Consider the following 26,805-nt stretch of genomic DNA (forward strand, 5'->3'; position numbering starts at 1 on the left):
GTAAGTACTCCTCCGGTCCTTAATATAAGACTCATTTAACTAATTTGATTACATTAAGAAAGTTAGGTAAGTTAGTTAATTATGAGAAATGTAACATATTTTTCCTAAAATACCATAATCATCTTTCTTAACACCCTTCTCCCTCTTCTACTTGATTATGGTTGAGGGAGTATCCATGGGGGTAATCTAGAGAAAATTGATAAATATGATAAACGGATCTTATATTTAGGATCAAAATTAACTTAAGAATTGGGTCCTATATTAAGGACCGGAGGATTATTATTAACAGTATGAAGTGGCTGACTCCAGAGGAAATTTTTTGGTAACAGCCCAAGACTGACTTTGAAATTTCTTGGGCTAAACCTTTTGAGATTGCTGTCAAGCCCATGAGAGTTTGGATCAGAATAGGCCCATTAAGATGCCCAGGTCCATAAAACATAGCGACTCTCGCGCTCAATGTCATTAGTCATTTCGCAGACTTCGCCATTTCAAGGTAGAAAAACTCTTTCTTCTCGTCGCCTTATGAATCTTGATTGCGCGCTGCTTTGAATCTGATGCGGCTGGATTCTGATTCTTTTTTCTTAACCATTTTTTCTTTGTTTTCCGTTATATTCGTTAACTCGCTCAGGGGAATGCTCAAATAGCTTGCTTTTTTTTTTTTTTTAATACTCAAATCCACATGGAGCATGAACGGCCCCGGCTTTCAAGTTTAAACTGAAATTCTGGTTAGCAGCATGAAGCGTCTGGAAACTGCAGCATTTACCCTGCTTCGCACTTAGAAACACACAGGCAAAATTTCAATTATCTTTTGAAAATTCCCACTTTTTACTCTTGCTGTAAATCGTGACATTGAAATCTGTCCAGGGTATTAATAATCTCGTGAAGTAATGTTATTTTGAAAGTCAATCACAATGGAATTGATCCCCAAGAATATTTATCTGGTGAAATGCATGAAAGGTTGTCTCACAATCATTCTTTCTTTGTTCTCATAGTGCCGGTCTTAGCAATTGTAATCGTACAAACCATTGGTCTTCAGCTGTAGTGTTGCAACTTTGTGTCTTTACATAGCCTGTAATTTAAGTGTTACCATGGTTTTAAATTTTTGATGACAATTAGGGTCACGATAATGCTATTTGGTCAGGTTCCCCGACTGCAATAAGGCGTGACTTCTTTTTTTTTTTTTTTGGGGGGGGGGTTGGGTTTAATTGCTAAGTGTTAAGAAGCTCCTCTGCTCTCAGATAAGTAATGTGAAGCAATCTCATGATGACTACCACAGGATCTGAAAGTGCTACTAGCGCCGTCCTGTTGTGTATATTTCTTTTAACATATTTACGAGCATGTGTATCAATGATCTAATATGATTTTCTCCATTCGTTGCAGTTTCTTTTGAGGTCCCTTCTTGTCCTTGCCTCATCTGGTGCTGCTTTAGTATTCAATATGGCCTATGAGATAAGCGAGATAAAGAGTAAGAGCTGTTCATTTCATAGCACTAGGAGGCATGCTCAATATTCAGTTCTCTATTGATAAATATACTCTGTGAAAATTAAACTGCTTTGAGTGTTAATTTAAGCGGAGCTGTTGCTATCGATCTCTGATGCTTACAAGTTGTGAACTATTTGAAATGTTAGTTGGTGTTCTTCTATATTTGAACAGATTGATCTAGTTCTCTTCAATGTTAAAGATTTTTATTCTTTTTATTAATTTCTCGAGCATTTAACCTGGCAGGTGCATAAGTTCCTTTTTGCGCGCATAGATATGAATGCTTTGTGGTTTATTGAGTTTGAACTCTTCAGAAAATTTGGCTTTATTCATCGTAATATTTTATGGATTCTAAGACTTTTCTTAACTTTCTTAACTGGACATGAAAATTTTAGTTGAATATATGAATTACATTTTTTTTTTTGGTATATGAGTATGTGCATTATTACTGGCATATTTGGACATCATTAATTGTCTATCATTAATGTCTTTTTGACCTTGAATTTCTTACGTTGCAGAGGCTGGCATTGGCCTAATTGGCTTTGGCATCTTTTTCTCATTTCTTGGCATACTTCTTTTCTTTGACCGTGGTTTGCTTGCTCTGGGAAATGTAAAGCTTTCCTTTAGAACCTAAATATTGATTTTTCCCTTTGGAAAATAACATAATTTAAGGGGGTAAACCTTACTGTGGCATTTGGGAATCAGATATTCTGGTTGGCAGGTGTGGCACTTTTGCTTGGTTGGCGTTCCACATGGAACCTCTTCACCAACAGAGCAAACTATAAGGTATATTGGGTGAAGTTTCTGTCAATCAATAAAACGTACCCACTCTCTCCTCCTCCTCTCTTCTCTCACCGTCATTCTCTTTCTCTAGTGATAGTTTATACAGATGAAATGGCAAGCATGATTACGGTGGCAATTCATTGTATTGAGAATCCCTCTTTGGCTCTGCCAAATTGGATAGTCTGTATAAAGTTATGTACTTTTCTTTGACCTATTCAGTCCACTTATAGGTTTGATGAATGAAAACTGTAAAATTCAGCACAGATAAATGTGCCTCCTCAGTGTCTTTCAGCCACCCATACTTGAAAGACATCAACGTCTTCTTTTAGCATACTGAGGCATATCTCTGTCATAAACTCTTTCACCTACTTAAGTGCTTTACTGTAGAACTAAGAATTGGTATCTGGTACTAATTGTATTGTAATGAACAATTGAGAGTTTACTTGAGGCAATTTCTCGAGTTTTTGCTTGCTTGGATGTTTTTGGCATCCTTTTACTGCTTCCCATTCTGTACCCTTATTGTTTCTGTGATAGTTTAAGACAAAGAGATTGGCTTTTGAACGTATTTGTCCACTTGCATTCTAGATACTGTTTTCTAGTCTCAGTTTCTTTGATGCTTCCGTCGTGTTAGTCAGCATTACATTCTAGAGACTAATGAAACAATTTCTGACCAGTGTTTTTATGAATGAAAACATTATTCTCCCATGACTAAGTTACTTTGTTTATGGAGCTTTGAGGCCTATAGATCTTCTATGTGAATGGAAAGCATGCCATTCTTATGTATTTTTGTTTTCTCTATGTGTATAGCAAAGGAAGCATTCTTTATGGGGATGAAGAGTTTTTCCCTCCTTTTTGCAGGGTTCTGTATCATTTCTTCTAGGGCTCTTCTTCATTTTTGTTAGGTGGCCCATACTTGGTATAATACTTGAAATATATGGTTGTTTTGTTCTCTTCAGGTTAGTTGGTGCTTTCCTTCTTGAGTTCTAGAATACCTATCACACTTAGACCTGACACAGGCTGGGACTTTTAGAGACAAGAAAAGTATAATTCTGGGCATTCTTTTGTATGCCGAATTGTTTTAAAAGTTTTTAACATGTTGCAGTGAGTTCAGCTTGGATCTAGAAGCCCAGATTCAATTGTAGCCTCACTATTGATACCCCAAATGAGGCTAAGTATGCTTATCGATTATGTTTTTTTTTTGCAGTGGTTTTGGGTCATCTATCAAAGTATTCCTCTATCATATTCCTTTTGTCGGATGGATCGTACGGTACCTGTCTCGTAAGTTCCATTTTCTCAGATTCTTCTTTCAAGATATCGTAGTGGACTCGTTTGTTCTTTTCTTTTCCTGCTTTTCCTTAAAATTTTATTCGAAGCTTTACAAGGAGGTTTGTGTTTAGTCCTGATGGTGATAGCAATCTGTTATGACACCCAGTGATTCATTTCTTGAATCATTAAATTTTTGAAGTTACATATTCGTAACGACACTCTGAATTGATCTGGTTTCATGGTTCCTTCCATTGTTCCCATAAGCTGCCACGTAATACATTTGATCAGATGATCAGATTTGATAATTAGAATAGTGAATTTGTTGGTAACAGGTTTTCTTCCTATTGTAGTTCTGTTGTTTTTGACGGTATAAACAACACGACAAGAGATTTGCAGAGAGTTTACATTTGTTTTTACTGCTTTGCAGCTTCCTAATCGCCTTGTCGGAGCTCGGAAAGGGACAAAATGCCTCTGCTATTTGATGTCTGTCCAACAAAATGGGTTGCGACCTCGCTTGTTATATTTTCGTTCTCTGACTCTGACATGTGAATACGATGGAAAGAACACATACCTTTTCTCAAGAATGCGCTGAAGCAGGTGTCCAATAGTCGCTCCCCTTTAAAAAAAAAAAAATCATGAAAAGTTTGTCTCCATGTGTTCTCAAACAAAGGCACTGAACTTTCTATAATGTTTTGCATATCTGCAAAGAATGGGAAACTCACAACGCCGTTCATTAACCAGGGCTAGGTGAGGCGGCTACCAATAGTCAGATAAAGATTCTAATTTCACGGGTTTTGTTTGGGCCAAGTTCTCTTCCTATGTGGTGACATGTGTACTTGTGCTTCCCCTTCATGGGTGTGGCGTATTTAGAATTGCTTCCCAAATTCTTTCCCCCTTCACTACAAATGAAGTAATAATCGTTCCATTATTATGATTATTTTCTAAGCATGGAATCAAAACTGTGTTTAACATGATTTTCCATACCGCATGAAAACGAATCAGAGTCCCCATGATCAGCTTATTTTTAAGTTTTACATGGAGTGAAAACTTCTTGTGTTAAAGAAAAGTTCTTAATTTGCCAAAGTCGACAGGGAATAAATTCGTGATTCAAATCGTATGGATCACAATTTTTTGTGGGGACAACCATGACTTTGGAGATGGGAATGGTTTGGTTTAACTTCAACAATATCCTTCATTGTCTATCTTATCATAGATGCAAGACATAAGAATGCCGGTAGTTAATTTTGAAGTGTGCCTTTTGAATTATCACTTGCCTTAACGTGATGAATTCTGACACACAGTTTACATGATTTTTTCCCCATGATTTTTTTTCCCCCCCCTCCAAAAAGAGACTCTTCTTGAGGCTGCAATTATAGCTGGCACGTATCATCGTCCGTTGGTACTGGTCTTTCCAGTTTCAGCTTCAAGTTCAACCTTGGAGCGGGGAGGCGTACTCTAGATTCATCTAGAACAACAGTTTAATTTGAAAAAGATTGAGTGATTGATTAGAACAAGGGATGGCCCAGAGGGCAGCTAACAAGGGACTTAGACATTAATAGGGCCCACTAGAACGAAGACTGATGACTCATCTTCATGGTTAGGATGACGATGCGCTGTGTCCTTTGAGTCTTAATGCTCCGTCTCGTAATTGAGCCACCTCTATCTAAAAACCAAACGTAAAAGCATGGATTAGATTTAGATATATGTCGATCTTTGGATGAGATTGGGGGGACCCATTTCAGCAGCGGTAGCTTTGCCCTTTGTTACTTTTGAAATTCTGTAATGATCACCCAACCTAATCATTTAACATCATACTGTCACTTGGAAAAAAATAAATAAATACTATTATTATTGTAGTTTTATTATATACGTCCCCGACAGGAGCGATCATGTAAGTACTAAGCACTATCTGTCATGTGTGAAAGTTCACTCTTTGCCCTTTCTTCCATCATTTTTCCTCTCATTAGAATTATCACTGTTTACCATTGAAAATTAGTCTAATTAGTAAGAAGTTTGTTCATAATTCATAAAATTGCAAATTCCAATTTTACTATTACTATTAGAACTTTATTAGTTAATGATTTGTAAGTATTTCAGTAGGTACTCTTTAAGTTTTGAGATATTTTCTGAACTTAGTGAGCTTTAGAACCCAACTCCCTTGAACTCTCAATAATAAAAAAAAATAAAAAATAAAATAAAAATAATGGAATCATCACTATTCAACCAGTTTTTGGTGTGCCGTGCTTAACATTTGTTAAGCATACGAAAGAATACAAAATGTACGGCAATAAATTGAGGTTCATGATTGAGGTTGAAGTCAATAATTTTAGTTCGTGAAAGAGAAGTTAAATCCTATTGTACGAATTACTAATATTCTGAGAGGCGCAATAATACACACACGTCTCCTGTTAAAGTCACAAAACTTCAAAAGGCAATAATGAAAAGAGGACCTTTCGGGAGAATGCGTCATTTGCTGGACAAGATAACTAGTTAGAAATAAATGCTAAATTGAGAGATGGCTGAAGCGAGAGCATAGGATCCCAAATTGAGTCGCCAAATTCAACCTCGCCAAGTTTGATTTTTCAAAGTTTCATCCACGGAGGCTTTTAAACTATGACTGTGACTCTCTGACCCAAAACCCATACACGTGTTTTTTTCTTTCTCACCTTCGTTCGCGTCTGTGTTTTTATATATATATGGCAAAGACAAAGTAACTCTGACAGTAAATCCAGTCATCATTCTTATTCCCATAGTTGTCAAAATTAACGTAAAGTAAAGGGAACTTGGTTCATTGAACTACAATAGTACTGTAGGGTCTATTATGGACGCAGGGGGCTACTCTGTATTGTTCTGAGAGATGATCGGTTAGAAATACGACAAACAAACAAGTTACTGCTGCAAAGTAAATCTGGTTTTTAAAGTCCTTGTCTTCTTATGGCATATTATATGGCCTGGCAACCCAAGAAATAAAAGAGACTGGAATGGTCAAATCTTCAATGATATAGCTGTCACCCATTTTTTGCATATATTAAATTATTGGTGACGCCACTGGAAAAGTTGGTACATGGTTAAAAATGGGACGCGAATGGGTTCATGATAATACTAGCTGCTTTCTCATTGTTCTTCTTCTTGTTGCAGTAGTAAAAGAGAGCTAATATATAATTGGGACATCACATTTATGAAATGGTGAAGGGAAAGATACGTAGTACCTTACAGATAATCCTTCTAATAATGATAGTTTAGCCATATACTTAATTAGCAAGGATATTTTAGGAATGACAACACTTATTTATTATAAATAACCGAACTTAACTTACTTCTTTAATTTCCTCAAATAAGTTAATATTTAAGTACTTATAGATTAACCGTCTTTTTAATTGAAAGGAATACTGTCAAATTTAGAGTGTTAGTGTCCAAATTAGATTACATCACCCACTTTTTTTTTTTTTTGGCTGGCTAAGTGTCTATGCACACCAGGTCAATCAACCGCTCACAATCCCCAATGAACATTCCGATCAATTTCTAAACTTGTGATTCCTAATATTTGAGACTCCTTTACCAACTTACTTCCTAGCATATTAGGTAACCGACAAGACTTTATGGCATAAATAACAGAGTCCTCTTATGTGAATGCAAGAACATTAGTACATATCTACAGCCCCTTCCTTTAATTATCACTAGAATTTTTACCCCGACAAGCTTCACTAAAGTAAAAAAAAAAAAAAAATCATTACTTATGTTTTAAAATTTAATAACGTTTTACCTTTGCCCAAGTCTAGTAACTGACGAATCTACGAAAAATAATGGTCTTCATAGTAATGAATTAAAAAAACAAAATTATACATTCATGTAATAAATTAAATAAGATGACTGATATTAATAACAAACAAAACAAAAACTCTTTCTTCTATGAATATGATTAGAAGACTATCTTTTGCGCCCCCATCACGCATGGTACTATGAAACCTGTAATATAACAACGTAGTCAAATTATCAACTCCCAAACTACGAAATCCATCATTTATTTCAAACCCCCATATCACGACATTTGAAATAATATTTCTTGTGTAACATTATTATTTAATACGAAACAACGGTAATGTAAAGTTCTGTATCACTCATGTGGGGTTTGCATTCAAATTCATTCATACTACTCCCAATTTGGTATTGAAAGATGAGAGTGAAACACTTTGGGGGTAATAACATTTAATATACGACAACGGTAATGCAAGGTTTTTAATGAATTTGTCTCCACAGTATAACACAACACAGCACCAAATGTGGAATAATAATTCCCGTAAGTTAAGTTTGTTCAAATCTGGCGGGCCCGGCGGCTCCCCATTACCGACACTGCGTACTCCAAACGACACTCACCTAACTTCAATTTTCGCACCAAACGACATCTCTTCCCCCCGCACATGCGCTCCTTCCTTTCAACCCCACACAACGCAGCCTGCTTTCCCATCATTATTTACAGTATATTATTTATTTAATTAATTACTATCATTATTCGAGTTCTTTTCTCTCACTCTCACAATATTTTAATGCCATTATTCTTGTCGTTTCATATGTTTTCTTCTTCTTCTTTTTTTACATTGTCATTTCACTAATTTAATTTGTTACCTCTTTTTTGATGGCCACAACCATGTGATTTTGTCCCTGTCGTTTATTCGAAAATCTCCAGCTCATCCGTCCATCACACACAAATCACTAATGTTAGGATTGGTTCATAAAAATGTAGCGTCTTGATTATTACTGATTTAAGCGTTAAAAAAACATTGATTTTATTTATTATAAGCTTTGGTTAATTACGTGTTACTCACGATATGACTTTTTTTTGGGGCCCAATCGCTCGAAAAATAATTGATCGAAAATATAATGAAGGGATAATAGAGACATCCATACAATCACCAAAACTAAATTCTAAGAGATGACAAACAAATTAAATTAGATGAGCATCGAAATTAGATCACTCAATCAAGAACAACTGTAGGGTTTTTTTTTCTTTCAAAATAAATGAGACCCAAGATTATTTTGTATAGTAATTAGAACGTGTTGGGGTGCTAGTATATATATATGTTTCATATCTAACCTGCATTTTTTAATTAATTAGTTAGTAAAGTAAATGAAATTAATTAATTAATTAAAGTATCAAAGAGAGAGACTGACTTATTATATTTTTCTCCAATGAAAAACAAAATCTGTACAAGCATCGGATCTGGATCTGCACAACACATGGGCAGTCATAATATCACCATGCATGTGTTTCCACGACATATATAACACTTAATTAAGGTCAATTTGACAAATAATTAATTAATAAGATCACCGAAAAGGAATTAAACACGTTTCTCTCTCTATTCCATAAAAACTAAAAAGAACACGATTCACTTTTCGAGGAAGGCCTCCGAAGGATATTGTGGCACGTAATATTTTCCCACGTTATGTACAGAAGACACGCAAGTGGATGTGTTATAAAAATATTACCACTATTTAGTTTAATTGCAGGACTTTAATTTGTTTTCAACTAAACTATTAATTAAGGAAGTAAAATAAATATAGATATCGTTGGAATTATAATTATAATTGGAGGCTTAATTAACCTTCTTCTCTCTTTTTTTTTGGCCAACGGCTTAATTAACTTTCTTATTTCAACGTGGGAACAGCCAATATAGACTTTTTCTGCTATAATGAATGCAGAACATTGTCCAGACATGACATTCAATCAGAACATATATAATGTATATTTATCAATCACATCAATATTGTGTCTCTCAATGATGCCCAATTTGTCTCTTAACTTATTTTTCAAATTTTATTGTTTTATGATATGCTTATACTACTATATATATGAATTAATAAATAAAATCATGCTATATAATTTTGAATGGCTAGATTATAGTGGGCGTCTAGCCATCGAGTTTGTCATGCAACAAAGATGTGAAATAAAGGTAAAGGTCAGTGAGGTGTGGGCTGCGGATAGGCATATGTAATTAAAAGATCCAAAACCCTGTTTAAATACTTTATCAAAAATATTTTAAATAAATAAAGGCGAGATATATATATATATATATATATAAATGGGAGTACTTTTACTTTAACTAAAGGGATTTATTTCCTTTTTAATTTTTAAATATAATCGGCCAAATCATTAAGAAAACGAGGGGAAATGTTCCCTACAGACTTTATTCATCATCACCAATTTGCTGCAGAAATTAAAATATATTATCTCAATAAAGAATCTGACACCACTGACGCTGAGCTAGTCTATATAATTAATAAACAGTCAGCTAGCTAACAACCTTGTTTTTTCTTTGAAGCAAACCTTTATATGGAGCCTGCCTTAGCTTGTTTGTGTTGTATTAATACACTAATGTATCTTATATTGCTTGGGCAAGCAATATATATATGATTTTCAGGAAGAGATATCCTAAAGCATGAGGAGAGAGAATGTCAATTACAGTTATATATATGTATATATATGTTACTGCATGCCAATTATTAAAGAATTATATCCCTGCATGATGAATCTTGTAAGTAGGCGGTAATTTTGGTAGGATGCTTTTAATTAAGGTTAAAATCTCACATGACAATGTGCCCAGATTCCCTCATGCATGTACTTTTCAAACATTCATCCACATCTCAACATTTTCATTATTCTTCTTTTATGACCGTTGTAGCATATAACTTCATCCTAAGGTTTTGAATATTCTATATATATATGTGTGTGTACTTTTATTACACCAAATAATTCCAATCAAGTTGAATATAATAATGCACCCATTTATTCAAAAAGATACACCACATTTCTCATTGCTAATTAATCTGTAAATATATAGCTAGCTTCTAATTAACATCTGTGGTTTTTGTTGGGATGTGTTGATATATATATTGATATAGTATTATCGACAAATATCCATAAATATATATATTTATAGAGCTTAAAAAGATGGGTTTTGATGATTCTGCTTAAAGCTATATGGTATGTTCCTAATGTTAGTTCGACGTTTGGGAGGTGCTTAGAAAATATAGAGTCGTTACCCCTTGTCTATCTGTCCTTGTCTTCTTGTGTGAGTATTCATGTTCGCGTTGGCCATATATATTATTTTAAAATTCAAACTATCACATTATATAATACTCCTTGCTTCCAACTTGTTCTAAAGTCATCAAATTTAGTGTCGGTAGATATTAATTTAATCCAAACATTTTTAATTTAGATTGAGACACTCGAAGTTTCTTATCATGAGAGAGACAGAGAAGGTAATTAAATTAATTACCTTGTGCCTTAATTGACCATATATTTCAGCATCTGTTTAGGTACGTAGGTTACTTTGTCAAACAGATCGAAAGCAACGTACGTACTCCACAATTTGGCTTAAATTGACAACCAGATTAGATTATTCCACATTAAAAATATTAATGAAAATACGAATCTATATTAATTAGAAGCTTATTTTCGTTAATTGTTTTTATTTTTCGGTTTGCCGGCAGAAAAGTCAGAACTATAATAATATCGGTATATCGATCAGATTTTATATTTTCATGATTTTCTTGGGGAAAAATAAACCAGCCTACACATGATACTACAATTCGGAACCATAACTGAGCTTAGTTATATGTTTTAATTAAAAATAATCTTTTATAATTAAAATATAATACTCTTGGTGGTCCCAAACTCCCAATGTAAAAGCATCAATAAAAGATTAAAAGGAAATATATATACACAAATCATGCATGACAGGAAGTCGTGGAAGCAACGAGATCAAAATCGATCAGCTGTACCTAGCTAAGCTAGCTTTTTACTTGTATAATTAACAACTTGGGATTAGTTAGTATTTCAACATTAATTATTCCGCCTTCAACAAGCTTTTTACTTCTTTCTTTTTCTTGTGAAACACATAAACAATTAAGAAGCTTAATTAAGGAGGCTCCCGACGAAGACATTATTAGCTAGGGACCATATCAATTAATCATTGAACAGAACAAGGAATTAATCTTTAGAACACATAAATTTAAAAGTAATTAATTAAGATAAATCTCTCATCTTAACTAATTTTTCCGAATCCACATATAGCTAGGTATCTAGCTAGGCAGATACATTTAACGAGTACAATCATATTGAGAATATTAATATTTGATTGACTGAAGTAATTAAAATAAGTTTAGTAATTAAATACTTGATTAGTGCTTTAAAGATAGCGCTAATATATAATTAGGAATATGAGGTTAACTAGAAGGCAAGCCTTACACGTTATGTGCTGAAAAAGCAACTAATGATTGTTGTATTTCAAAATATGTAATTCGCAAGATAGTGGCTATCAATATCTGACAGTCTGGCTTTGGGAAATTATATAACAGGCCATTAGGATAAGGGCAATATTATTATATTAATTGATTTTTTTTAAGGATATCATATATGCTTCCCTAAAATTTTTTTTGAATTACGCAATCATTCTCCATTTTAAAATTTATGCTCCCTTTGTGGAGTGTGCACACATGTGTGTGTGTTATTTTGTTATAATAAACCAGGCATCTGACTAAAATAAATGCAGTCGTCACTCTTCAAATTTGAAGTAAATTAATTTTTTTCGAAGTAAAATAAATAATATTGAAATAAACCAATATCATTAATAACAAATATATGTATTGTGCTAGTGGTAATTAAAGAAAATTTCTGAATATTACTTTAACTTTACTGATTTATTTGTTTTTTGGGGGGGGGGGGGTAGTATAATTTTGAATGCGTCAAGAGGGAAAGTCAACGAAGTAGAAAAACACAAAACAAAACCCCAAACGGATAGATCAACAAAACTCGAGAAACTCCGATGCTGTACGCTTCCGACCAAATATAAAAAAAAGTTTTTCTGTACGCTCCACAATTAATGCTTCCATGTGTCCTTAATCAATTAACTAGTCACGGTTTATCCAGTAATTAATTTCAATTTTAATCTGGTAAACTGTAGCTTTCTCAACTCTTGTTTTTTCCCAAGATTAATAATTAATGTTAATGATTTTTTTTAAAAATAATTCGTTGCCTTGGTTGAATTCTTACTTAATTTAAAATAAAAATATCAAATTTGAGTTTGACTACGTTTGAGGGTTGATTATAATAAAATTCGTGACCCTCACTAATGTTTTTTCTTTAAATTCCTCTTCTTTTGACAAACTACATTAAATTATATTACGACTCAACTTGCACCTAACCATATTTGGGATTTTTAGTGCATTTGCAAAAATCACGATTTAAATAGTATTTCAAAGTGATAAAAATACTTGTTAATTAGTTAATTAATTTCTTCCTCAGAAATAAATATATTATTCACGCACGGTAGGTACATCTTTCCCTTTCAGAAGGAGCCCTTGCTATAAGGCAATCCAATATTTTCTTCATATAATCCTTGACTTTAATCAGTTGCCACAGCTCATTTCATTAATACTCTATTTTTACAAATAGTCTTACTTTTGTTTTCACACACACAAGTGACTAACATTTAGTATCCAAGTAGTATAAATAATTTTTCTCTAAAAAAAATAAAAACATTCACATTTTATAATTTTCAATTCAAAATAAAAAAGTTAAGCAATTAAACAATAAATATCTTTAATTGTTTATATTTTATGAGAGAAGTCATTATTTTTTTAATATATTTAACTTTTCTTTTTCTTTATTAGTGAAAACTTATGGACATTACTAATTGGGGAAAAAAACACAGAGAACAATTCACTCAAATAATTCCCATTCTCATGCCCATTCATGTGAACTTATAGTTGGATCAATGTAGGCACATGAAATATAAATATGCATAGAAGATCTCGATCCTTGTATAATATATAAAGGAAGGTATACATGAATCTAGCCATTCTTCTATTAATTCGTGTTTGATATAAATCTACAAAGAACGTGCTCACTCGACTTCATCGATAATTCTAAACGAAAATTTATTGAAATATTCAATAAGTAATTAACTAAAGAGCCTTAATTTTCATTTTATACTATGCATTTTAAAAAAAAGGAAATTATTAGGTCTTCGGTCCTCTTCCCACTGGAATTAATGGTGTTGCAAAAATTATATATATAACAACGGTGGTTATTATATGTCAGAAAATATGAAGAGAGTGTGGCGGTCAACGTTTATGGTCTTTGATACAGACACGTGAAGCTGTCACGTTGGTAAAGTATATATGATCGACGTGGCTGAATTGCCAAGTCTCTTGAATATATATAAAATGTGATGCTCCTAGTACAATTATCTGTCGCGTAGTGATCTCCTCCATAATTATTTTTTTTTTGGAAGGTTAAAGAAGTTTGATTGAATGTGAAAACTGATGGGGGTGGGCACATGCACGCTCACTAATTTAATTAGCCATTATCCCATGCATCATCATCATAACCCGATTATTGTGTTCCTAATTAATCCTCCTTTTGTTTTCATTAATTATGTTTATTTGCTTGTGTGTTTGTGTGTATATCATTTCCCTTTTTAAGCATTATTTATCAGTCAAAATCTCTTCTTTCCCTGTAAACTTTTGCCTATTTTAGATCCTTCATTCAACCACCTCCTAGATATTACTGAATGATATATACAACATTTTCACCAAACATATATAAAATGAAATCCGCGATCAACCATGTTGAAATTTAATGCATAGTTCTTCATATCTCAAATAAATTCTCTCAGATACAATCGATATATATATATATATATGTATGTATTAAGTGAACCATGTATGTAATTGTCGACATCCCAAGCAAAATATAATAATGTTTTTTTAGAAGCGAAGAAGAAGATGCGGGGGTAGGATTAATTAGGTAGTGTTCAAAGACATACACAGAAAAAGAAAATAAATTAAACCAATATATATATTTATATAGAAAAGAGACAAAAAATGAATAGGAAACAAGAGTGGGTCAAAAGGAGTTGGATGGAGACGAGAAGAGGAAAGTGTGAGGAAGGCATGGGATGGGAAAGCAGGAAAAATTAAAGTGAAAAGCAGAAAGAGATAACTTGAGAGTGAAAAAGTGCAACAAGTAACAGAAACATCACTCACTTCAGCCAAAATGGCATTTGGTAGCATCCATCGTCATAATAACCAGAACCTCAAAAAGAAAAGAGCACCTGCCTTCTCAATTCTCATGATTATTTAGTCCCTATCTCGTATATATAATTTATACTGCTCTACATCATTCCAACATTATTAGCATAAAAGTAACGCCTTGCGTTTTTTATTTATTTCCCACACCAACCTCACTGTCTCCCACACAAACATATGTTCATATATGTGTGTTTTGATTCACTTATACGTAAATATACCAAGCCATCGTTTATTTGATTAAATGTTACGTTGTTAGAATATATTAAATCTGAACAGACCTGATTTGATACAGGTATTAAGTTGTGAGTTAAGATATGGTATATATATTGAGTTCATCTTTATGGTGCTCACCTCGTTCAATTGGAGGTCTCATTCTTTTTAGGTTTCTCACCCTTCAAAAAGTATGCGCTTGTCATACTCAGAAGACAATGATCCCTCAATAACCAACCTTTTCTACGTTTATATCATAGAATAATTGCACTAAAATTATAGATAGTGCAATAATAAAACGAAAAGTTCTCATCAAAATCAAACCAATAAGAATATAGCTAGGTTTTCACCGACGACTAATTTTCAAATCCTTTGTTAACTTTATGAATCTTAACTTAATTTACAGAAAGGTTCCTCAACAAGAGCATCGCGCGTATGTTATTAAATATGTAATGCTCTTTTTAGGCACTCAGCCAGAGAGAGGCCTTAGCTAGAAATCTGGCCCTATTATTTATAAATGTGCAAAATGGATGACATGGTCATGATGAGGCATGAGTTATTTTGCACGCCTTTATTGTGGTAATAATGATTCGTCACCACTATCTAACACATACTATATATTTAATTACTGCATTTCAATAATCACTGACTCGGCTTTAAAATATATATAAAAAGGAAAAATAACCAAACAGCTAATTACCGGGTTAATATGTGTAATTTCCTCCAAATCATGATGACGAGGCAAATCACGTTATCCTACTACTCCTCCGGTCCTAATTATAAGACCCAATTGACTTATTTGAGGAGATTAAGGAAGTAAGTTAAGTTGGTTATTTATAATAAATAAGTGTGTCATCCTAAAATATCCTTGCTAATTAAGTATATTGGCTAAACTGTCATTATTAGAAGGATTATCTTGGAAAAAAATGCATAAATATAAGAGACAAAATGGATTGGGTCTTATAATTAGGACCAAAAAAAAGTCAATTGGGTCTATAATAAGGACCGGAGGAGTATTAGGGTATCCTGTATCAAAGTTATTATCGACGCCACTGCGTCTGTATATAATTTCTCTCTCCATGGTGGGGTGTGGGAATCTTGACTTTTCAAAGTAATAATGTATACATATACATATTTATTTATTAATCTGATTTTCTCTACTCCTTGAAGGACACGTCCAATTTTTTACTGTTAAATGCTCGTTTATAAATACCTCACTCTATCAATTAATGTTACCAGACAAAGTAAACATAAGACCCAGATTAATTGAATACGCAGCTCTTAAAACTTCTACATTTAATATAATGCTCTGCTTAGGCTCTCAACGTGGGACTCTATTGCAATCAGCAACGCACGACTTAGAGAATCAATTTATTAAAAAAAAAAAATCCAGAGAGAGAGAGAGGGGACAAGCCCTAGAAATTTGGTATGAAATCACATGGGCATGGTGGGTTAATTTGCAGCTTTTATATATGGTAATAATAATTAGGGTCGTGCACCACTTCGCAAACCCCATATATATGGATCTTTAATTTAATATAATCGGCGGATTTAGTTTCAGTAATTACCGACTTATATACCCTTCACCACTGTTAAAAGTCCAAAAAAAAAGAAAAAGGAAAGGAAATAAAAGAAAAGTAACACGACTTAATTATATTATCTCCTTAGCGTACGTTTCCCCTAAAAGTCTTAAAGTTAAAATGCACAGTAATAGATCGTGTGCAGGAATCTTGACTTTTCAAAGTAATTAAATATAATATATATATTTATTCTGGGCCAGCTGTTTTGTGTAAGAACCCAATATTATTTATTTATTTATACGATCGATTCTACTTAAACAAAATTAATAAGCCAAATTATACATGTACTAAAATACGACAATTACCGTCCACGTTCCTCTCTTCCCCAGATTTTTTTTATACATAGACATATTTATTATATGCCAACTTTTGAAAATACGACAATTTAATTGCTAAAACCTATATATACGCGCACACACGATTTTCAACATGAAATAAATATTTTTCCTACAGCACGCGGTTGTTCAGAAAAATTCCATACATGTTACGACTACCAAACGAAGGAAGCATAAGACAGGAATTTAATTAAATGGCGCCGGTGTTAAGGAATTTTATGTTATGCTAATTTATTTTCTGAGAAAAAATTAATTAACTATGGGAACGATTCACGGGTGGTCCATAAATTGCTTAAAAAATAATGTCCTTTTCGAACGAGCAGAAGGACAACCCTAAAGTTGAAGGCCGAAGCAATATTTTTCAATTATGGTTTCTTGCACGAAATGAAACTCTTCAGGAAATTTTTCTTTTTCTTTTAATATTTATATATATTTTAAAGAAATAATTGCTTCTTCCATTTAATTTTTGTTGGATTTTCGCAGCCCCAAAATGTGGAAAAGCTGCTTCCCCACTTGACGAGAAGTGGTCGCAACATCACATGCTACTCTCATAATTGAGAAGCCACATGGCCCATAAAAATTCTCAAAAAAGAAAAAAAGAAAAAATAGAAAAAGTGAGTCAATGAGGAAATGAGGCTGCGCTTTCCTTTTAACATGTTCTTCTTCTGTCTCCTACCCCCCAAAATTAAAACAATAATGAGCTTTTACTTCCACCATGTGTTTTCGGAGAACACCTATGGAAGTAAATCATATTTGGGAAAATAAAAATTTCATCATTAATATTAATTATTTTGTCATTTTTTGCTGGGGAAGAGCACCCTCCCCCCCACGCACAAGGTGGTGGATATATGGCTCCAAATAACAAAATGAGAGAAATAATAAATGTGCAGAACATTGGATTATTCTTCCCATCAAAAGCTGCCAAAGACTTGAGTTCGAAACCAATATAAATGAAAGTAAAATGTCCTCATTCCCCAAAATTTTAAAAAGGGTTTAGATCTAAGGGCCAGCTAGTGATCAGGCCACCAAGGACTCCAACCTAAATGACCAATTATTTATAATATATTCAGATATGGATCTATATATCTCATTTTACACACTGTTAATTCCGTCCCCAAAACAATAAACAAAAAGGAAAAAGCAGATGACGCTGGCTAGCGAACAAGTAAAAAGCATTTTGGAGTTTCTTTTTCGTCAAGATAGGCGACGAATAAAGAGGGGCAGGTATAGGAGGGAAATGATAAAAGAATAGTAAGATTTTTCCTTTTTCATTTTTCTGGGTATATGAATAGCTTTAATTCGGTTCAAATAATGGGAAGGGAGATGGATGCTTTAATAAATTTGTGTTAAATTTATTATAAAGAGTGGTTGGATGAAGGGGGACGAGTTGAAGCCATATGGAGGGAAATGGAATAAAGAAAAGTCACAGGGCCAGCTGGTGAAGCTTCTTTTATTTGTGCATTAAAATTTTAAAACGAAGCCAATTGGATATTTTGAATCGGCCCCTCATGACAGCTCCTTCTTAACGACTCACTTTCACTATAAGTACTGCCCCCTCCCTCCCACCTTTCTCAGTCATCCACCAAAACCTTCTCTCTCTCTCTCTCTCTCTCTCAAAAGTCATAGCAGTGAGCGTTTTGATCGGGGCATTGGCCGGAAGTGGTCAGCTTTCTTCTTTATTTTTCCGTTCATGGTTGCTAGGCGTGGCGACCCCTTAAGGGGTCGTCTAAGGCCAATGGCCTTCACATTGGCCATTGTTCTCATGTCCACTACTCTCAGCTTGGTGGCTGCTGATGCTTATCCTTATTACTCTCCTCCGCCACCAACAGAACACTATGAGTACAAATCTCCACCTCCTCCTTCACCATCTCCTCCCCCACCATACGAGTACAAGTCTCCACCACCACCCAAAGAGGCTCCTGCTCCAAAATATGAGTACAAATCTCCACCACCACCGGTTGAGCACAAGTCTCCTCCTTATGAGTACAAGTCTCCTCCACCACCTTACGAGTACAAGTCTCCACCACCACCCAAAGAGGCTCCTGCTCCAAAATATGAGTACAAATCTCCACCACCACCGGTTGAGCACAAGTCTCCTCCTTATGAGTACAAGTCTCCTCCACCACCTTCACCATCTCCTCCGCCACCTTATGAGTACAAGTCTCCACCACCACCCCCAAGAGGCTCCTGCTCCAAAATATGAGTACAAATCTCCACCACCACCTACTCCAAAATACGAGTACAATCTCCACCACCACCACCGTTCAGCACAAGTCTCCTCCTTATGAGTACAAGTCTCCACCACCACCTTCAGATCTCCTCCTCCACCTTATGAGTACAAGTCCCCCCCCCCACCGAAAGAGGCTCCTGCTCAAAATATGAGTACAAATCTCCACCACCACCAGTTGAGCACAAGTCTCCTCCTTATGAGTACAAGTCTCCGCCTCCACCCTCACCGTCTCCCCACCACCTATGAATACAAGTCCCCACCCCACCACCGTAAAGGCTCCTGCTCCAAAATATGAGTACAAATCTCCACCACCACCAGTTGAGCACAGGCTCCTCCCTATGAGTACAAATCTCCACCACCCACCTTCACCATCTCCTCCACCCTATGAGTACAAGTCTCCACCCCCACCATCTCCAAAGCCTTATTACTACAAATCTCCCCACCACCATCACCATCACCACCTCCACCATACTACTACATTCTCCTCCACCACCAGTGAAGTCTCCAGCACCAGAACCTTACTACTATAAATCTCCACCACCACCTTCACCAAAGCCTTACTATTACCACTCCACCTCCACCTCCTTCACCATCTCCTCCACCACCATACTACTACCATTCTCCACCACCACCAGTGAAGTCTCCAGCACCAGAGCCTTACTATTATAAGTCTCCACCACCACCATCACCAAAGCCTTACTACTACCACTCCCCTCCACCTCCTTCACCATCTCCTCCTCCACCATACTATTACCATTCTCCACCACCACCGGTGAAGTCTCCAGCACCAGAGCCTTACTACTATAAATCTCCACCACCACCTTCACCAAAGCCTTACTACTATCATTCCCCACCTCCTCCTTCACCATCACCATCTCCTTCACCACCATACACTACCTACAATCTCCTCCCCTCCATCTCCTAACCTCACCCACCTTACTACTACAACTCCACCAACTACAACAACTCCCCACCACCACCAATGAAGTCTCCGGCACCAACACCTTACTATTATAAATCTCCACCACCACCCTCACCAAAGCCTTACTATTACCAGTCCCCACCACCACCAGTGAAGTCTCCGGCACCAACACCTTACTATATAAGTCTCCACCACCACCCTCTCCAAAGCCTTACTACTACCAGTCCCCACCACCACCAGTGAAGTCTCCGGCACCAACACCTTACTACTATAAGTCTCCACCACCACCCTCACCAAAGCCTTACTACTACCAGTCCCCACCACCACCAGTGAAGTCTCCGGCACCAACACCTTACTACTACAAGTCTCCACCACCACCATCTCCAAAGCCTTATTACTACCAGTCCCCACCACCACCAATGAAGTCTCCAGCACCGACACCTTACTACTACACAGTCCCCACCACCACCTTCACCAAAGCCATACTACTATCAGTCCCCACCACCACCAATGAAGTCTCCAGCACCAACACCTTACTATTACAAGTCTCCTCCTCCTCCATCTCCAATGCCACACCCACCTTACTATTACAACTCTCTCCTCCACCCCCGCTGTCTACCCTCCACACCCGTACCCTCACCCTCACCCACACCCATACCCTCACCCATACCCTCACCACCATCCATTGATTGTTAGGGTGATTGGTAAAGTTTATGTCTACAAGTGCTATAACATGGAATATCCAGAGAAGTCACACAACAAGAAACACCTCAAAGGTACAAAGTTTGAATTAAAAAAATAAGTAATTTGATTCATTATACATATTTATAAGTTTGGGCTTCAAAGTATTCCTTTTCATTATCATTCACAAGTTCTTTCTCAAACTTTAGCAGCCATTTTTTTTTGGTTGGCTCAAACTTTGTGCCATCTTATTATCTCTTGAAAAATTTGCAAATACTTTACATATATATGACCTTTCTTCTAATCATAGGTTTATTAAATTTTATTTGGAAATCATATGTGATATTATAATTTTTGAGAAATAATCATGATATAAATAACTTGCATTCAAAATTTGAGAAAATCTTTTGAAAATTTATCTTTAGCTTTAATTAGATGCAAATAAAAATAATAAAAATTTTTTGATATATATTGTTATGATTTATAAAACTTAGTGATTAAAAAATCATAACTCAACTTTCGAATTATGAGATGCAAGCTATATATATATATATATCTCCTTGATATGGCATAGTTAAATTTATAATTCATTTTTAATGATATAAAATGATTGTGTATCCAAAATGGAAACAAATCAACTAGTTGGCTCAAAAAGATAGTAATTAAAATAAAAAGTTATTTATTAGTATATTTATAATATTCTTTTCAATTGTGTATGTATATTTTATTACTCATTGTGCCTTATACATACTTATTGCATATCATGGGGTAGGTGCTGTTGTTGAAGTGGTGTGCCAAGCTGGAAAGAAGACTATCAAGAGTTATGGTAAAACAAAGATCAATGGAAAATATGCAATTACTGTTGAGGGCTTTGACTATGCCAAATACGGAGCCACTGCATGCAAGGCTCATCTCCATGCCCCTCCTAAGGATTCACCCTACAACTTCCCCCACTAAATTGAATGAGGGAACTCCTTTGAAGGTGTACTCTAAGAACGAGTATGAAGTTGTGCTTAAGTCTAAGCCATTTGCCTATGCTTCCAAGAACCCTCATGATCAGGATTGCCCCAAGCCTAAGCCCAAGCCCACCCCTACACCATATTATTACACGAGTCCTCCTCCTCCTTCACCCCACTACAACACCACCCTACTATTACATGTCCCCACCACCACCTTCACCAAAGCCTTACTATCCACCATACTACTACAAGAGCCCTCCTCCACCTTCACCTGAGTATAAACCACCATATTACTACAAGTCTCCTCCACCACCATCTCCATCTCCACCACCACCTTACTACTACAAGAGCCCTCCCCCACCTTCACCAGTCTACACACCACCCTACTACTATAAATCCCCACCCCCACCATCACCATCTCCCCTGCCACCCTACTACTATAAGAGCCCTCCCCCACCTTCACCTGAATATAAGCCGCCTTACTATTACATGTCTCCCCCACCACATCCCCATCCCCCCACCACCACTACTACAAAGCCCTCCTCCACCATCTCCCTCTCCCCTCCACCTTACTACTACAAGTCTCCACCCCCACCAGTTGAAGCCCCAGCTCCAAAACCATACTACTACAAATCTCCACCACCCCCTTCACCATCTCATTCTCCACCTTACTACTACAAGTCTCCACCCCCACCAGTTGAGGCTCCGCTCCAAAACCATACCACTACAACTCTCCACCCCCACCATCCCCATCTCTACCACCCCCACTACTATACAAGAGCCCTCCTCCACCATCTCCCTCTCCCCCTCCACCTTACTACTATAAGTCTCCACCCCCACCAGTTGAGGCTCAGCTCCAAAACCATACCACCACACTACAACTCTCCACCCCACCATCCCCATCTCTACCACCACCACCCTACTACTACAAGAGCCCTCCTCCCCCGTCTCCTCCTCCTCCCCCTCCACCCTACTACTACAAGTCTCCGCCCCCACCAGTTGAGGCTCCAGCTCCAAAACCATACTACTACAAATCCACCCCCACCATCACCATCTCTTCCCCCACCTACTACTACTACAAGTCTCCACCCCCACCTGTTGAGGCTCCGGCTCCAAAACCATACCACTACAACTCTCCACCACCTCCTTCACCATCCCTATCACCTCCATACTACTACAAATCCCCTCCCCCACCATCCCCATCTCCACCACCAGTCTACGTCTATGCTTCCCCGCCACCTCCAATCTATTAAGCCTGGGATGCAAAATGACCGTCCATTATAAATTATGTAAGTTAATAAATCACTTGTTATGGTAATGAATGCGTTCACACATGCACACACGTTTCGTATTGACATCATTCGTTACTAAAAGTTTTATCTTCAATATGATTTCAGGTTTTTCTAGTTTTTTTTGTCAAATAAAGGCAGGCTCCCGTTGGAGCAGAGTTCAAGATCTAGCTTCCAGTTTAAGTTTTTCGAATAAGAGTCTGAATATGTTATCTCAGAGCTATAATATCCAGAATTCAGACAATGTTGCATCTATTTCTATGGTGGCCATGCTGAACGTCCTGTGCTTATGGTGTTCAAGTGACAAACAAGTCAGGAAGAGGAAGCAAGATTAATTTAAAATGTATATGCATTTGAAAGTGATGAGTACAATCTGCATTATTAGTGATCTTAAATTATTTTATGTATAGAATTAATGTGGCCGTGTATGATTTGAATTTTATTTATTGTGTCATTTTTGAAGTTTGATCCTGTTGTGTTGTTTGTAACAATGGGCATAGTAATAAAGGAATTCATTTTTCTTCACTTCCTTTTTTCAAAGTTTTGCTTCAAGTATATATTAACCACTGCTGAAATTTCAAATAGCTCCAAAGTCAACACAAAAAAGGTTCCAATACCCAAATTCCATCAATCGAGAGTGTTCCAAAGCCAAAAGGTCCACTCCTTTTTGGGATTTTCCAGATATTTTTTAAACTCCTCCTGCGAGATCAAGCATGGCTCTCTTCTCTCTCACTTCAGTAATTATTAATCTGAGTGAGAGTATATATGCCATAGTGCGAAGATCCTCTTTTTTCTTTTCATATGTTAGTGCTCTCTGTCTTCTCCAGAACCTAGCAGCAAGACATGGTCTTGAGGGCCTGACAGAAGTTAGTGGCCAGCTCTCTGCAACTTATTCCCTTTGTTCTCTTCTAGCTTGACAAGCTATAATACTCAAACCAGAAAATTCAATATATACATACTCCTCCGGTCCTAAATATAAGATCTTTTTTATAGTGTAATGACCCCTTTTGTAGTGTAAATTACACTATAAAAAGGGTCTTATATTAGAATCAGAGAGAGTATTATATAAATAAGCCATTTTCTACTAACTTTAAATTCTTCACAAGAACTTTTTCTTTTCTGGTAATGGAAACTGTATTAAAATTCAATAATGGTCTGTATTAGTTTGCTCAGTCTAATGAAAAGCTAATCTCCTCCAGCATTCGGCCTCAAGTGTCCTGATCATAAAGTCCAAAGAATATCACCATTGATGAGATAACAGACAGATGAACTTATTAGAGGCAATACTTCTTATATCTCTTCTTTGGCTGATGGAAGCACCAATAATTCTATTATCCATTGGATTATCCTAACTGCACTTGGCTCATTATCCACATTTATGTATTACAAATGCAAGACTCTAATGCTAAAGTTCCCGAGATCAAGCTGGCTGGCACCCTATTGATAAATCAGCACAAACTCCCCATTATACATAAAATCCATTTATTTAATTAGTGGGCCCTCAATTATAGGTTTAATTATTTCTCACCCCTTGTCTCATACAGAGCCTATTTCAATTATTCTCATTAATTAATACAGTATTTAGTGACCTAAATTGATGCATGATTTGTGCTTGGTAGGAACTTAAAAAGTCATTTGCGCCTTTTTTTTTCCGAAGAGAGAAAAAATAAAGCTTCATATAGATCATTAATTTCTTCTTACTACCAGCAAGAAAAAGATATTAAGTATCATGAATCTACGAGAAAAGCGGCAACTTGTTCTGAATGGGTAGACATGAAGATAGAAAAGAGGTTCAACTTGATGTAAACAATCTAATATAGGACAGTTGTGTGTAGCTGTGTTCCAATTGATATCATTGAAGGTGATCAAGACCTTGCATATGTAACCATAAATATAGATTCTTGAGAATATAAAAGACAAAAGAGAAGGGGCGCGAACGTTTGGAGGCTCTAGAGAATGATCATTATAAAGGAGATGTACAGGAATTGGTCATCGCGGAAAGCATCTTTGCTCGAAGAAGTGGGAAGTTTCAAAAGCAAGAGACCGACAAAATGGTGAAAGTGACAAATGCTTGGATTGTAATAGAATAAAAATAGCAACACCAACAAAGCAAGCAAAACATGTAGATGATCATTTCACGCCAGGAGTAGATGAATAGGTCCCAATAATACACCGGTTTGTCCTTTTTTTCTTTACCCCTCATGCCTTGCCACGTATTGTTGGCATTCAAGTCATTCCTCGGAGCTGTTTTCCATCCTATCAACCAAAGAAAACTTTGCCACCACATACATAATGACGAGTTCCACGCCAGTGTTGACTTCTCTAACTCCCTATGAATTACTTCTCATCGTTAATACGATCTTCCAAATATTTCAAAAAATCTGAAAAAATGCATCGCTATCAGATATTTCTTAGGAACTCCGCGTTTATATTAGAAAACATCAAAATAAACTCTTCTGCATTACAGAAAGCATAGGCAAGCCAAGAGAGCAACTATGAAGAGTGTTGTATTCCCTCATTTTCGTTACAAGTAGGTTAAAAGAATAGCACATCATCTCAGTGCTTTTGAATGCTTTATTTGCAGTCAGTTAACAAGCAATTCATTTACAATCCTTTGAGGATAATTTCGGTTTTGTGAAACTTTGAGAATGCAAAAATAAAATCGCATAAAATATAGCTTGTTAAGTCGAGCCCAAAATAGTTATACATGAGGTTGACAGGTGAAAAAATTGATGTCCTCAAGTGGGTGTGTCCGGCCCTTTTGTTGTGGACAGCCTCGAGGCGTTCCTTTGCGCGATGAACTTTTGACTGAAGGTAGAAACTTCCACTCTTGGCATTGCTTTCAAACAGTTGTCATATCTCTGCACAGAAGAATGTTTTAGCAATTAATATTTGGCAAATCGGTAATGACCAGAAACAAGTCAAGAGACTGACCTTCACAATCTCTGCCCAAGGGGTTTTCTTCTGTCACGCCAAGAATCTGCCGAGCCTCCTGCTCTGTCATAACCTTATTAGCTCTTCGAATGGTATTCTGTATTGTCTCTTGTGCCACACACATTTTTCGAGGCATCTGTGACAACTTCTTGTTAATAGCATGACCAAATAAACAGCCAGCAAACTTTGGCTAGACTAGAGAGGACATGAATTCCCACATGCCATGATTATAGAACCCTACCAAGATATTTCATCACTAAACCCCCCCCCCCCCCCCAAAAAAAAATCTTTGAAGAGCTTGACGTCCCCGAAACAAACGCAAACCAAATGAAATCATAAAACTACGAGAATGACGTGTAAGCCAAAGTTGGCGTGTTCACGAACTCTACCATATAAAACCTTGGTTTAAGAGGAAAAAACAGCGAGACATTTGTTGGGCAACCAGTTTGGTTATTAGTAATACCAAATTCTTTCCATGAGGGGATTTGTGTGTTGAGAGAGACTGTCTCTCACCCAGACGTATTCATGTCAACAGTACTCAAAGCCTAGACGATTCCAGTGTAGAACTGGACGTTAGATATCAAGCACCCGAAATGAAGAACCCTAAGCTGAAAAGGTATTAGCAAGATATGTTCAAGGCATATAGCAGTCAGCAAAAAATTAATTGAAAACCACCTCAGGTACAAAACCTAACAGTAAACCAGCTTCAAGATGCCCAATTGAGAACAATGCATAGAAATAGTAAGTCGAAGAAACCTTTTTTGCCAGACGATTTAAGGAACTTACTAGCAAGAGCTTGACGATAAGCTTGAACAAATGCTCTAGCTAAAATGCCACCACCCATCACTATCAGGTTTGCAAGAATCTTTGCAGCCTGCGCAAATAATTCAATTAAACTTAAGATCCTATTCAGAATCTGGAACAGGAAGATTTCTAAAATCAATACGTTCTGACAGCGGGGTCAGGAGCCTGCTTTCTTTCAGCATACCAGGTCAATATATTTTCCACTCCCTATCCTCTCTATTTCATTCAAAACTAGAGAA

The 26,805-nt window shown here is 36.2% G+C and overlaps 3 protein-coding genes, 2 long non-coding RNA genes and 1 pseudogene across 6 annotated transcripts; 3 read left to right on the plus strand and 3 right to left on the minus strand.

Annotated features, from left to right (window-relative positions):
- The first annotated feature begins 579 nt into the window (after positions 1-579).
- On the plus strand, positions 580-4,459 carry LOC114718473 (vesicle transport protein GOT1). Of its 2 annotated transcripts, none has more exons than XM_028903791.1 (7): positions 580-789; positions 1,381-1,465; positions 1,998-2,089; positions 2,185-2,265; positions 3,121-3,218; positions 3,467-3,540; positions 3,956-4,459. In XM_028903791.1, the coding sequence occupies exons 2-7, from the start codon at positions 1,438-1,440 to the stop codon at positions 3,961-3,963; spliced, it is 381 nt and encodes a 126-aa protein (XP_028759624.1). In that variant the 5' UTR covers positions 580-789; positions 1,381-1,437; the 3' UTR covers positions 3,964-4,459. The 2 variants fall into 2 exon arrangements, with proteins under 2 accessions (XP_028759624.1, XP_028759627.1); XM_028903794.1 differs by lacking the exon at positions 580-789 and adding an exon at positions 830-957.
- On the plus strand, positions 980-19,212 carry LOC114718476 (uncharacterized). The gene is made up of 3 exons (XR_003737821.1): positions 980-991; positions 4,172-4,174; positions 19,153-19,212. It is a non-coding gene; the product is annotated as an uncharacterized LOC114718476 (long non-coding RNA).
- Positions 16,036-22,389, minus strand: LOC114718475 (uncharacterized). The gene is made up of 3 exons (XR_003737820.1): positions 22,311-22,389; positions 19,421-19,451; positions 16,036-16,045 (listed from the first exon to the last, which is right to left on the minus strand). It is a non-coding gene; the product is annotated as an uncharacterized LOC114718475 (long non-coding RNA).
- On the plus strand, positions 18,401-19,171 carry LOC114718474 (extensin-like). Its single transcript, XM_028903795.1, has 2 exons — positions 18,401-18,980; positions 19,124-19,171. Exon 1 carries the CDS (start codon positions 18,438-18,440, stop codon positions 18,948-18,950), a length of 513 nt encoding a protein of 170 aa, XP_028759628.1. The 5' UTR covers positions 18,401-18,437; the 3' UTR covers positions 18,951-18,980; positions 19,124-19,171.
- LOC114718472 (uncharacterized) lies at positions 19,439-22,037 on the minus strand. The gene is made up of 3 exons (XM_028903790.1): positions 21,740-22,037; positions 20,092-20,302; positions 19,439-19,831 (listed from the first exon to the last, which is right to left on the minus strand). The coding sequence occupies exons 1-3, from the start codon at positions 21,955-21,957 to the stop codon at positions 19,541-19,543; spliced, it is 720 nt and encodes a 239-aa protein (XP_028759623.1). The 5' UTR covers positions 21,958-22,037; the 3' UTR covers positions 19,439-19,540.
- Positions 22,390-22,586: 197 nt separating the features above from the next.
- LOC114718567 (mitochondrial import inner membrane translocase subunit PAM16 like 2-like) lies at positions 22,587-26,675 on the minus strand (annotated as a pseudogene).
- Positions 26,676-26,805: the final 130 nt, after the last annotated feature.

The sequence above is a fragment of the Neltuma alba genome, unplaced genomic scaffold (assembly GCF_004799145.2).
Source record: "Neltuma alba isolate B1F8T4 unplaced genomic scaffold, ASM479914v2 tig00011850_pilon, whole genome shotgun sequence".
Taxonomy (NCBI): domain Eukaryota; kingdom Viridiplantae; phylum Streptophyta; class Magnoliopsida; order Fabales; family Fabaceae; genus Neltuma; species Neltuma alba.